Raw genomic sequence first — 10,752 nt, 5'->3', positions numbered from 1 at the left:
AAGTCACATGGAGCTTCTCAACATTTTTGTTTGTGATTAACTAAATTTAGTAAATGCTTTTCAAGTTTAGGTTGAAGGAGGGTATTGAAAGTTGGCACTTTATGGTTCATCTTCCACCTTAACTTGAAAAAACAATATGTTTGAAAGTATTGTTTTAACTTGGAAAGTTCCATGATTGGATTAAAAATGGAAGGTTTCTTTGTTTTTTAAATGTGGTGAAAGATTAGGCACAACGACCGTTGAAAAGGAATCTCATGGTAGTGGGGCATTAATTAAATTGGAAGCTAAAGAACTACATTTTGACATCTTAGTAAGAGAAAACCCCAAAATTCTCAAGCTAGTGGGACATTAATATCATGTACGATTAGAGTTTCTCATTACGTCATTCTACTTAGGCTATTAGGAGCATCGACTTTATAGTCGCGTGTGGTACGCGTGAAACATGTGAACACCACCCTTGTGTGGCATTATGGGGCGTGGTGTGGTTCCAATGGTTTTTTCTACGCTTGACCACGCCTAAACTCTCTTTCTCTCTCTCTCTCTCAAATATAGAAACATTAATACAAATTGTACAAGTATAGAAAAGTGATGAGGAGTCACTACAAAAAATATAACCATTAGCGGCGACATATTGATATGTCGTCGCTAAAGGTCCATGTCGCCGTTATTGGTGTCGTCACTAAAGGGCCATGACACGGATCTGCACTTTCACGTTTTGGTAAACTAGAACTATTCGATCGTTTTTTTAATCCAACGACTGGGGTACTCTTGGAACGCACAAAAGCAATAAATGCATGTTGATTTGGTAATTTTTGTTTGTGGTGATTACTTTCTAAAAGTTTTGGTAATTGGTTTTTTATCCCAAGTGCAACAAATAGCAATGTACTTTGGTTTTTTTGTCTTAGTTTAAAAATAGCGATGTACTTTGGTATCAGTTAATGCATATTGATTTGGTAATTGTGCTTTTGTCCCAAGTGCAAGAAATAGCAATGTACTTTGGTTTTTTCTCTAGTTTAAAAATAGCAATGTACTTTGGCATCATAAAATGCATGTTGATTTGGTAATTTTGGTTTGTGGTGTTTATTTGCTAAAAGCTTTGTTAATTGGGTTTTTGTCCCAAGTGCAAGAAATAGCAATGTACTTTGATTTTTTGTCTCTAGTTTAAAAATAGCAATGTACTTTGGCATCATAAAATGCATGTTGATTTGGTAATTTTGGTTTGTGGTGATTATTTGCTAAAAGCTTTGTTAATTGGGTTTTTGTCCCAAGTGCAAGAAATAACAATGTACTTTGGTTTTTTTTGTCTTAGTTTAAAGATAGCAATGTACTTTGGCGTTGATAAATGCATGTTGATTTGGTAATTGTGTTTTTGTCCCAAGTGCAAAGAAATAGCAATGTACTTTTGGTATATCTTGTATTTAAGTGCAAGAAATAGCAATGTACTATGGTAGTTTTTATTTATGTTTGACAATTTAACTTATAAATTTATATATGTTGTTATTTATTATGTAGTTGGAAAATCTTCGGGCAATGCTTAACGACCCGGGCATGTAGGGAGGAGCTTTATGCGTTTTTTCAATCGGGGAATAATCAAGGAGGAAACGATGGGAACGGAGATGGTGGATTGTCGGATAATTAATTTATGTGTTGTATGTTAGACTTGGCGTCACACTTTGCTATTTATTAGAATTGTAAAACTTTGGTTGTTTATTTTGGTATGAAATTTATTATAACAATATTTGGTATCTAATCGGATGTTGTTATGTAGGGGTTTTTTTTTTTTTTTTTTTTTTTTTTTTTTTTTTTTTTATGTATTTAATGTCGTTATGTATCGATTTTTTATACCCAAAATCATTGATTAAAAAAAATTAAAAAAATGACAAAAATGTTATTGCAGGCGACACTATTACCGACGACACCATCATTAGCAGTGACATAGGCATTAGCAGCGACACGTAATTGTCGGCGACATGAGCATTAGCGGCGACAATTATCTTTACCGGCGACGTTTTGATCAATAGCGACGACTTATTACCGATGATGTGTCGCCGTTATTACCATTACCGGCGACTTGATTACTCTTTACCGGCGACTTTTGTCACCACTAATTGCCTTTTTTCTTGTAGTGAGTCGTGACAATTTCCTAGGTGTATGGTAGGGAAGTGTTAGCAATGTGGCGATAAGGTGACAACACTTATGGAATGATAAGTGGTGACCCCTCCTAATAGCCTTGGAGAAACCCCTAAAATGTTCTTGTCTCTTTAGTTGCAACTTCCATAAATTGTTGCCTTAGAGATAACAGATAAGTTCCAATTCTTTCAGAATTTATCTTGTTGATTTATTGTGCGGAAAGTTTTATTTTAGGTTAAGATTTAGAATGAGGTTTTTGATTTGTAAAGTTTATCAATAAAATGTTCAATGAATTATATTATATATTTAATGAACCAAAAAATCAAAAAATTGACTGAAAAGAAAAATCGACCTCACACAAAATGCACTTTTAATAGGGTTAATGTCATAAATGGCCAAACTACTTGCTTTTTACAAAACACAATTGTTATAAAATGTCATAAACCAATAACGAACTATTTGTTGTTTTTTTTTTTCACAAACTACCATTTAAATAGTGGTATTTTGTGTGCCCTAAGTTCAAGTTGCTAACTTCTGATAGCATTTTTTTTTAAAATCAATGGTGATTTATGAAAATATTATTAGTTTGTTACAATGATATTAATCTTTTTAATACATACATTCTTCTAAATTGTTTTATTACAAATCTATGGATGCAGTATATGATTTTATAAGCTTGTAAGAATGATTTAAATCTCCTAAGTGAGAGTAGTATATTAATGTGAATACATGAAGTAAATTGCATTCTATAAACCCCTACTTCATTCCCACTTACTTGTTCTATAGCTTGCATCTGTTCAGGATTGTTCAAATAATACATCTCCAAGTCTTCTCTTTCTGTGTTCATTTCCCACTCTGATTCATGATCAACAACCACCAATCACAACTCATACACCATTGTTAACCAGAGACATCATTTCCGCACTCTCAGACTCCAATACATCATCGCCCTTTTTTGTCATCAACAACTCAGATGGAAGAATTGAAGAATTCGGATCATTTCTAGGAACCAGAAACAAAAGCGCAATTGGAAAAAGCCTTGCAAAGCTCCGAATCAATATCGCGACCCACAAATTATCAAATTCAATTCTCGTGACATTTAGGGCATGAAGCAGTAGGCTTCCAGCCCACGAAGAAGACAACATTCCAACATGATCGATTGACATTAGCAAAGCAAAGAAAGTGCCTTCGATTCCAGATGGACATAATTTGGAACTGAGAACAAGAAGTGGCATCCATTTGAGACGTGCGATCATTTTAGAAACTGCTTCGTCCATTACTACAAAGATGTAATCCGGTACACCGAATTTTAGGTTTAGACGTAATACTAATGCTAAATCGAGAAGACTTGAAGCACCAAATAGGAGTTGAGTCCAAAATAGTACACTGCGGAAGGGATAGTTTCTGAAGACATTTTGGTATAGCAAAACACCCAAAAGAGAACCGATTGCACCCACGGAAAATATGGATCCGATCACTTCCTGCGTCAAATAGTGTTTGTTAGATATGTAGGGTCCAGAGAGATTAGACTCCAACATACATATAGGTGTGACTTTACTTGCTCTGATACCATATTAGATACATGTGGAGTCCTAGAATTACTTGTCAAAAGAGTCATTAAGGATACCGTGTAGACTCCAATATACATAGAGGTTGATACCATATTAGATGTGTGGAGTTTTAGGTTTTCTCTCCAAAATAGGCCATATGCAAGTGTGTATAGCTAGCTAATGTGGGACTTTATAAAGGGAAGGGTTAATCTACCTGGGAGAAAGATGGGCCAGCCTTAGCATCGGTGTACCAATAGAACATTCCTTCATGTATGCTCACCCCCAATGCAAGTGATAGATACATATACAAACTGGGTCGCCAAACATCCGGGCTTTTTAGAGCTGTCACCATAGTTTTAATAGCATCAAAAAACTTTTGGCTAACCTACATATCATTAAAGAATGGTTCAATCATAGCAATAAAAAAAACAATACCAAAAGAAACCTACCCGTTTGTGAGAATAACCGGTGACCAAGGGCTCTTCCAACATAAATCCAACCAACATAACCAACCCGGCTGGTATACTTAGTACACCAAATACACCCTGCAAACCAAATTACATTATTAGCCATTAAGTTCACATTTATTAAACTAGATTGTTTTGCTATGTCATGTCCAGTAGACTTGACAATTCGTGTATTCGTGTCATGAAAACGTGTCAGCCACGAATTTTACACGATGAGAAATAAGCTTTATCTCAATTTTTAAGATGTATTCGTGTCGTGTCGTGTCTCAGATTCGTGTATTTGTGTCTAGAATTGTCAAGTCTTGTGTGAAATGAAATCTTTTGTCCCAACTGTTTTGTCATGTCATGTGTGAAATGAAATCTATTGTCCCGCTAACCTTAGGTCCAATCATATGAACAAGAACACCGCTCAAAGCAAACCCAACAAGCTGGCCAATAGAGGAGCTAATACCACACAAGCTCTGCATGTCGCCAGCAAGAGAAGGATGGCTTATGCTATTCTCTGTCACACAGGCATCTATAGTCACATCTGCTATAGCAACCCCTGCACTTGCTGTCATAAAAGACAATATTGCCCATACAAGTGACAAGTTTGTGCTAAAAGCGGGTACTAGCATCGCCATGGAACCGATTAAACCTGAGGATATACATAACTGTCCATCAAATTGATACAAAAACTTGCTAAAAATGTAAAATTTCATCACAACATCATTTGATTTTGCACTTGAAATAAAAAAAGTGTTGGAAGTGTGGAACATACCGGCAAATATGAAGTAAGGGCGTCTTCTTAATCTGAAAATGGGAACAATATCAGTCATAAGACCCCAAAGAGGCTTAATAATCCATGGAATTTGAATAATCCCAGAGTAAAACTGTGCTTCGGAAGGTTGTAACTTCTGCACATCTTTCATGTAGTATTGTACGCTCACACGATACAGACCAATGCTTGTGCCCTGATTGATTCCGTACACAATTACGACAGCTAGAACAAATCTCCAGCTCAATTCATCGCTCAACATTCTAATCCAATTTACAGGTCTCCAGATCAAATTCCCATCTTTTCTTCTTTTAATGTTGTCTGCTTCGTCCATCTGAGCTGAGTTTCCAGCAGAACAGTCAAAAAGAAGTTGTTCCTAATTCGAGAAACTATAAGATGCCCTAATAAGTAATAAGAATAAGAAGTCGATTTTTTTTCCTGAAATGGATTGCTTGGATTTGATTCAATGATACGAGTTTTGGGGAAGAGATTAATTGGAAGTGATATTGGTATTGGTTAGTTGACTAGGTTGTTCGATGTGGCATTGGAAGTTGTGCTGTGGGTTTGTTGAAGGATGCTGACTACAATGGAGAAGGGTTTTCACCTTTTTCCAAGAAAAGGGGGAAATGAAGATCTCAACTGTGCGTGTACGATCTTCTGTCCTCACAAGTACCCAGACACCATGACGAGAGCATTTTTTTAAAGTTACATAAATGGTTATATGATTTGATTAAATTTGCACTTTTAGTCTAATTTTCGAAAAAAATAATAGTTCCTATCTTTGTGGTTTTTGAATTGTAATTTAGTTCATGATCAATGTTTTAAATACTCGTTGGACTAGAAATTGGGGAATGTAGAGTTCGACTATCATCGATCTTATGTCTATTTTTGAACCGAAAAGAACCGACCGGTTTAGAAAAATTTATTGAATCAATTAAATTAAAACGGTTGAATAGACTAAATTAAATAAGAATACATGGAAAAGTACCATTTTATATAATAATCTTTGGTGGTTTTCACATCTATTTATTTTTCCTTAAATAAAAACAGATGATAAATCATAAATATTATAAAGTTTTTTGTGTGTTTTTATTTAGCTAAAACTATATTTTGTTTCGTGTTATATTTTATTTTCTTTTTGATGTATGTCGATTGACGTAGAACTTATAGTAATGTGTTATTTTAATGTACTTGGATTGATATAAAACTTGTTTTTATATGTATTTTTAATGTTTTAACTTGTACGTCAATTTTTTTTATTTATATGTGTATGTATATCTAGGAAAATAGAAAAAATGATGAAAATTATAGAAACCGGTTGACAAGGCCGTCGAACCGATTAAACCGTTTGAACGGGGAATCGATCACCACACCGGTTCATCTAAAAAACCAATTTTTAAAACATTAATAAAAATATAAAATTATAATTTATTTTATTTTTCAATATCTTTTATTTTCATTTACTCGTTTATAATTTTCAATGATATAAACTTATAACTGTAGAGGATATCCAACCTATTCAATCTATTTGCCACGTTAGATCCACATCCGTTATCCTATCTTTCTCTCTTCTATTTTTTCTAATTCACAACAAATAAAAACTGATCTTTTCCAACTCATTCAATTTTTATATATTAAAATAAACTCAAACTAATTAAAAATATATAAAACTAATTCACAAACAACTTAAAAACATACAAACACATTTTAGTATAAGTTTTTATGCATAATATACAAATAAACATAGCTTGTGTGTAAGAGAGAGAGAGAGAGAGTGTGTGTGTGTGTGTATGCATGTGTCTAGAGAGAGAAGATTGGAATGAATTACTTATCCTATTATACTGTACCACTTTTTGCTCAAACTCGTTATCTCAACGATACTATCGGTACCACCATCCTCAACCATCAACCCGCTCCTATACCCTCCACCCTAAGAACCCAACCCTTAACCGATCCTATTTTTAGGTTTGGTCCTCTTTAAATTCTATTTTATGGATGATGTATTTTTTTGGTGAGAGGTTGTATCAAAATGTGAGATGTATTGTTTGGATAGTGAGATGTTTTTATCATTTTCTAGGAATGAAAATTAAGTTGAAAAAAAAAACCAATTTAATAGGGATATGGGTCAGTTTTGAAGAGGTTGGGGAAGTTGGGGATATTGTGGGTTGTTGTCTGCGTAAAGTCCTAAACTGTCTTTTAAAGGGGTAGGGGTCGATTTTGAAGAGTATATCATTGATTGTTTTATCTAATTGGAAAGCTTAGACTTTATGTATATGGGAGAACCATTTTGCTAAAACATATTCTAAGAAGCCTTGGTATTTATTATATTTGATTTTTAAAGCAACGAAATGAGTTCTTACGTTCTTAAAAGCCTCGATATGTTAGTTGTTTGGGGAGGGGAAGTGGTTAAGAAGATGTGTTATGTTAAGCGGATTTTTTTTGGTATTTAAAGATGAAGGTGACTTAAGAAGTGGAAGTCATTTTTTTCATTAAGTCAGCCTTACTTTATAGATGTTGGTAGAGACTTATTTATGAACTTAATTCATTGTGAGTTTTGAATTATGGTTATAAAACACATGAATTGAATGCGGCTATACTATTAGATTCAAACCAAGTGAATAGCAAAGGGGCGTGAAGAAAACTACTATGTGGAACTAGTTGTTGGTTTCTAAACACAATAAGAAGGAACTAAAGAATGAAGAAACACACAGTGATCACACAAGTTCCTGCTGAACGTATCTTCTATTTCATGTGCTCAACAAAAGAAGGGAAATACAAAGTACTTAAAGGAAACAAAATAACTAACTACCCACTAGATAGTCAAAGCAGAAAACAGCAGAAAAATAGCTACAAAGGCAACTAACTAAAACATGGAAATAACAACCTTCAACATGCAAATATTACCAAGTCAAATTGACCTGATGATGTAGACTCCATGATGTTGCCAGCCAACAAACTCCCTCTCAACATCATGCTTCTTCATTCCTAGCTGAGTAACAAACTCACTGAGAACAGGCTTTGATAATCCCCTAGTTAGCATGTCTGCAATTTGAGATTTAGTGTGTACATAAACTAAATCAATTTCTCCCAAAAGAACCTTCTCCTGGATATAATGATACTGAATTTCAATGTGTTTCGTGCGCGCGTGGAAAGTAGGATTGCTTTCTAGTTAAATTGCTGATTTGTTGTCACAGTGTAACAGTATCATGTCCTCAAATACCTTCTTGTGCAGCTATCGCAGCGGACTTGTATTCGGCTTCTGTCGTTGACAGGGAAACTGAGGGTTGTAATTTACTGCACCAAGAGACAGCTCCTTGACCGAGCATAAACATGTAGCCAGTGGTTGAACGACGGGTGTTTGGATCTCCACCATAATCGGCATCACAAAACCCCATTAGATTCAAACTTTTCTCCCTCTTGAATGAGATTCCAAAATCCATGGTAGCTTTAACATATCTGAGTACCCTTCTAACAGCATGTAAGTGTGGCCTCCTAGTGTAACGCCCGTAGATCAAGGCTAGTCGATTTAGAGACGATAAGCATCAAAATGACTTTTTGATGGAAGATTATTTAGAAGGATTAATCTTAACCAAGTTGTAGTATATGTCACAAGGTTTCCGTGCATATAAAGAACGCCAAAATCCGAGTTATAACGAAGAAGTTATGACCTGTCGAAGTTTCGCGACAGAACCGACACGACCTAGCGCGACCCAGCGCGACGTAAATAGTGAATTTAAGGTAGATAGATATCTATCCTTAGTAATCTAAACGAGAGTCGAAGATTTCTTCGATAGTAGTCCAACGATAAAAAGACAGACGAAAACGGAGTTCAGATGAAGGAGTTATGAATTTCGAACGAAGTTTTCCTGTCCCGGCCTACTAAAAATACTATATAAGTAATATACTTATAATATATTAAAAATCAATTCAAAATTATTCAATGGAGTCTAAACGAGAGTTGTAGAGCATAATCTCACCTTCGCGGCGATATAAAGAACGTCGAAAACGGAGTTCGTATGCGAAAGTTATGAATTTCTGAAGTTCGGAGCGCGAAACCCCAAAACTGTCAGAGCCCACGACGTGGAACAAGGTTGCCACGACGTGGCAAGTGTCCTGACACCTCCGGGAGGCCCCCAGATGCAACTTGGGATGACGCATGCAGTGACGACCAAGCCCACGACGTGGAACAAGGTTGCCACGATGTGGCAAGGGCCAAATTTGCCCTATAAATAGATTTGAAGGGTCAGCCGTTTAGGGTTGCTATTTTCTCTCTTCTCTCTCCCGTTTTGCATCGATTTGCGTGCCAGAAATACCCCGAAGCCCCGGTATTATTCTCTAGCCCCGAGGCAAGTCCTGAGATCCCGAAGATCCCGAGAAGTGCGGTTCCCGAGCCGAAGCTCTGCCCGCGAGAAGTTCGATTTTTGAAGAGATCTTCCAGATCTGCTGAGGATTACTACTTCTGCAAGTCGTAGTGCTGTCCGATCATCTTCTGATCAAGTGAGTGTATACTACCTTTCATAAACACTATAATAATACAAGTATGGTTTGAGTGTATTAAGTATATTGTGATTTATATGTGTGAGTGTGTGGTTACTTTCTTCTAGCACATAAGTATGAAGTATTTGCTACGAAATACGTGCTATGTGTTTATATATTGTTGTTTAATTGAGGTATTAATGGAATGGATGAACTATATAGATTTTTAATGAGTTAAACTATATATGTATTTTATATCTACAAATATGTTGGGTAGGACATGGGTAGATGAGATCCGTGAGTAGGGATCAGATCAAGAGGTTAGTTTAGATCCATGAGTAGGGATCATATCAAGAGGTTAGTTTAGATCCGTGAGTAGGGATCAGATTAAGAGGTTAGTTTAGATCCGTGAGTATGGATCAGGTAAAGAGATAAACTTGCTATTAGTCTGGGAGTATGGATTAAGACTAAGTTAATTGTCCCTAGTCCGGGAGTATGGATTGGGCACAGTTATAGATCCGGGAGTATGGATCAGATATGGATTAAGATTAAGTTAATTGTCCCTAGTCCGGGAGTATGGATTGGGCACAGTTTTAGATCCGGGAGTATGGATCAGACCAATAGGTAAACTTGTTATTAATCCGGGAGTATGGATTAAGACATAGTTAATTGTCCCTAGTCCGGGAGTATGGATTGGGCACAGTTTTAGATCCGGGAGTATGGATCAGACCAATAGGTAAACTTGTTATTAATCCCGGAGTATGGATTAAGACATATTTAATTGTCCCTAGTCCGGGAGTATGGATTGGGCACAGTTTTAGATCCGGGAGTATGGATCAGACCAATAGGTAAACTTGTTATTAATCCGGGAGTATGGATTAAGACATAGTTAATTGTCCCTAGTCCGGGAGTATGGATTGGGCACAGTTTTAGATCCGGGAGTATGGATCCGACCAAGAGATTAGTTTAGATCTGGGAGTATGGATTAGACCAAGAGGTTAGTTTTAGGTCCGAGAGTATGGATCAGGTGGAGAGATTAGTTTAGATCCGGGAGTATGGATTAGACCAAGAGGTTAGTTTTAGGTCCGAGAGTACGGATCAGGTGGAGAGATTGGTTTAGATCCGTGAGTAGGGATCAGATAAAGAGGAAAAGTTTAGATACGAGAGTTTAGATCGTGTCGTTGTGAGGATCGATGGGGTGGGATAAGAGTTGCTTTTATATGGTGAAATTATATAATTTTGGATGTTCTATATATATATTTATATGATATAACATTGTGGGATGAAAACCCTATATGCTCACCAGGCTCCCAAGCCTGACCCACTCAGTTTTCTTTGTATCACAGGTATTAAATACGAAGACATATTTCAT

The 10,752-nt window shown here is 36.0% G+C and overlaps 2 protein-coding genes across 2 annotated transcripts; both read right to left on the bottom strand.

The window, feature by feature from the left end:
• Positions 1 to 2,780: 2,780 nt before the first annotated feature.
• On the bottom strand, positions 2,781 to 5,569 carry LOC145102703 (putative folate-biopterin transporter 3). The gene is made up of 5 exons (XM_079040157.1): positions 4,908 to 5,569; positions 4,525 to 4,784; positions 4,130 to 4,225; positions 3,895 to 4,065; positions 2,781 to 3,611 (listed from the first exon to the last, which is right to left on the bottom strand). Exons 1-5 carry the CDS (start codon positions 5,236 to 5,238, stop codon positions 3,018 to 3,020), a joined length of 1,452 nt encoding a protein of 483 aa, XP_078896283.1. The 5' UTR covers positions 5,239 to 5,569; the 3' UTR covers positions 2,781 to 3,017.
• Positions 5,570 to 6,281: 712 nt separating this feature from the next.
• On the bottom strand, positions 6,282 to 8,344 carry LOC145098889 (secreted RxLR effector protein 161-like). Its single transcript, XM_079036484.1, has 3 exons — positions 8,125 to 8,344; positions 7,823 to 7,946; positions 6,282 to 6,285 (listed from the first exon to the last, which is right to left on the bottom strand). The coding sequence occupies exons 1-3, from the start codon at positions 8,342 to 8,344 to the stop codon at positions 6,282 to 6,284; spliced, it is 348 nt and encodes a 115-aa protein (XP_078892610.1).
• Positions 8,345 to 10,752: the final 2,408 nt, after the last annotated feature.

Source organism: Lactuca serriola, chromosome 4, assembly GCF_051521515.1.
Source record: "Lactuca serriola cultivar US96UC23 chromosome 4, Lser_US96UC23_V15, whole genome shotgun sequence".
Taxonomy (NCBI): Eukaryota; Viridiplantae; Streptophyta; class Magnoliopsida; order Asterales; family Asteraceae; genus Lactuca; species Lactuca serriola.
The sequence above is the reverse complement of the archived record's forward strand: the minus strand, read 5'-3'. Positions and strand labels throughout refer to the sequence as shown.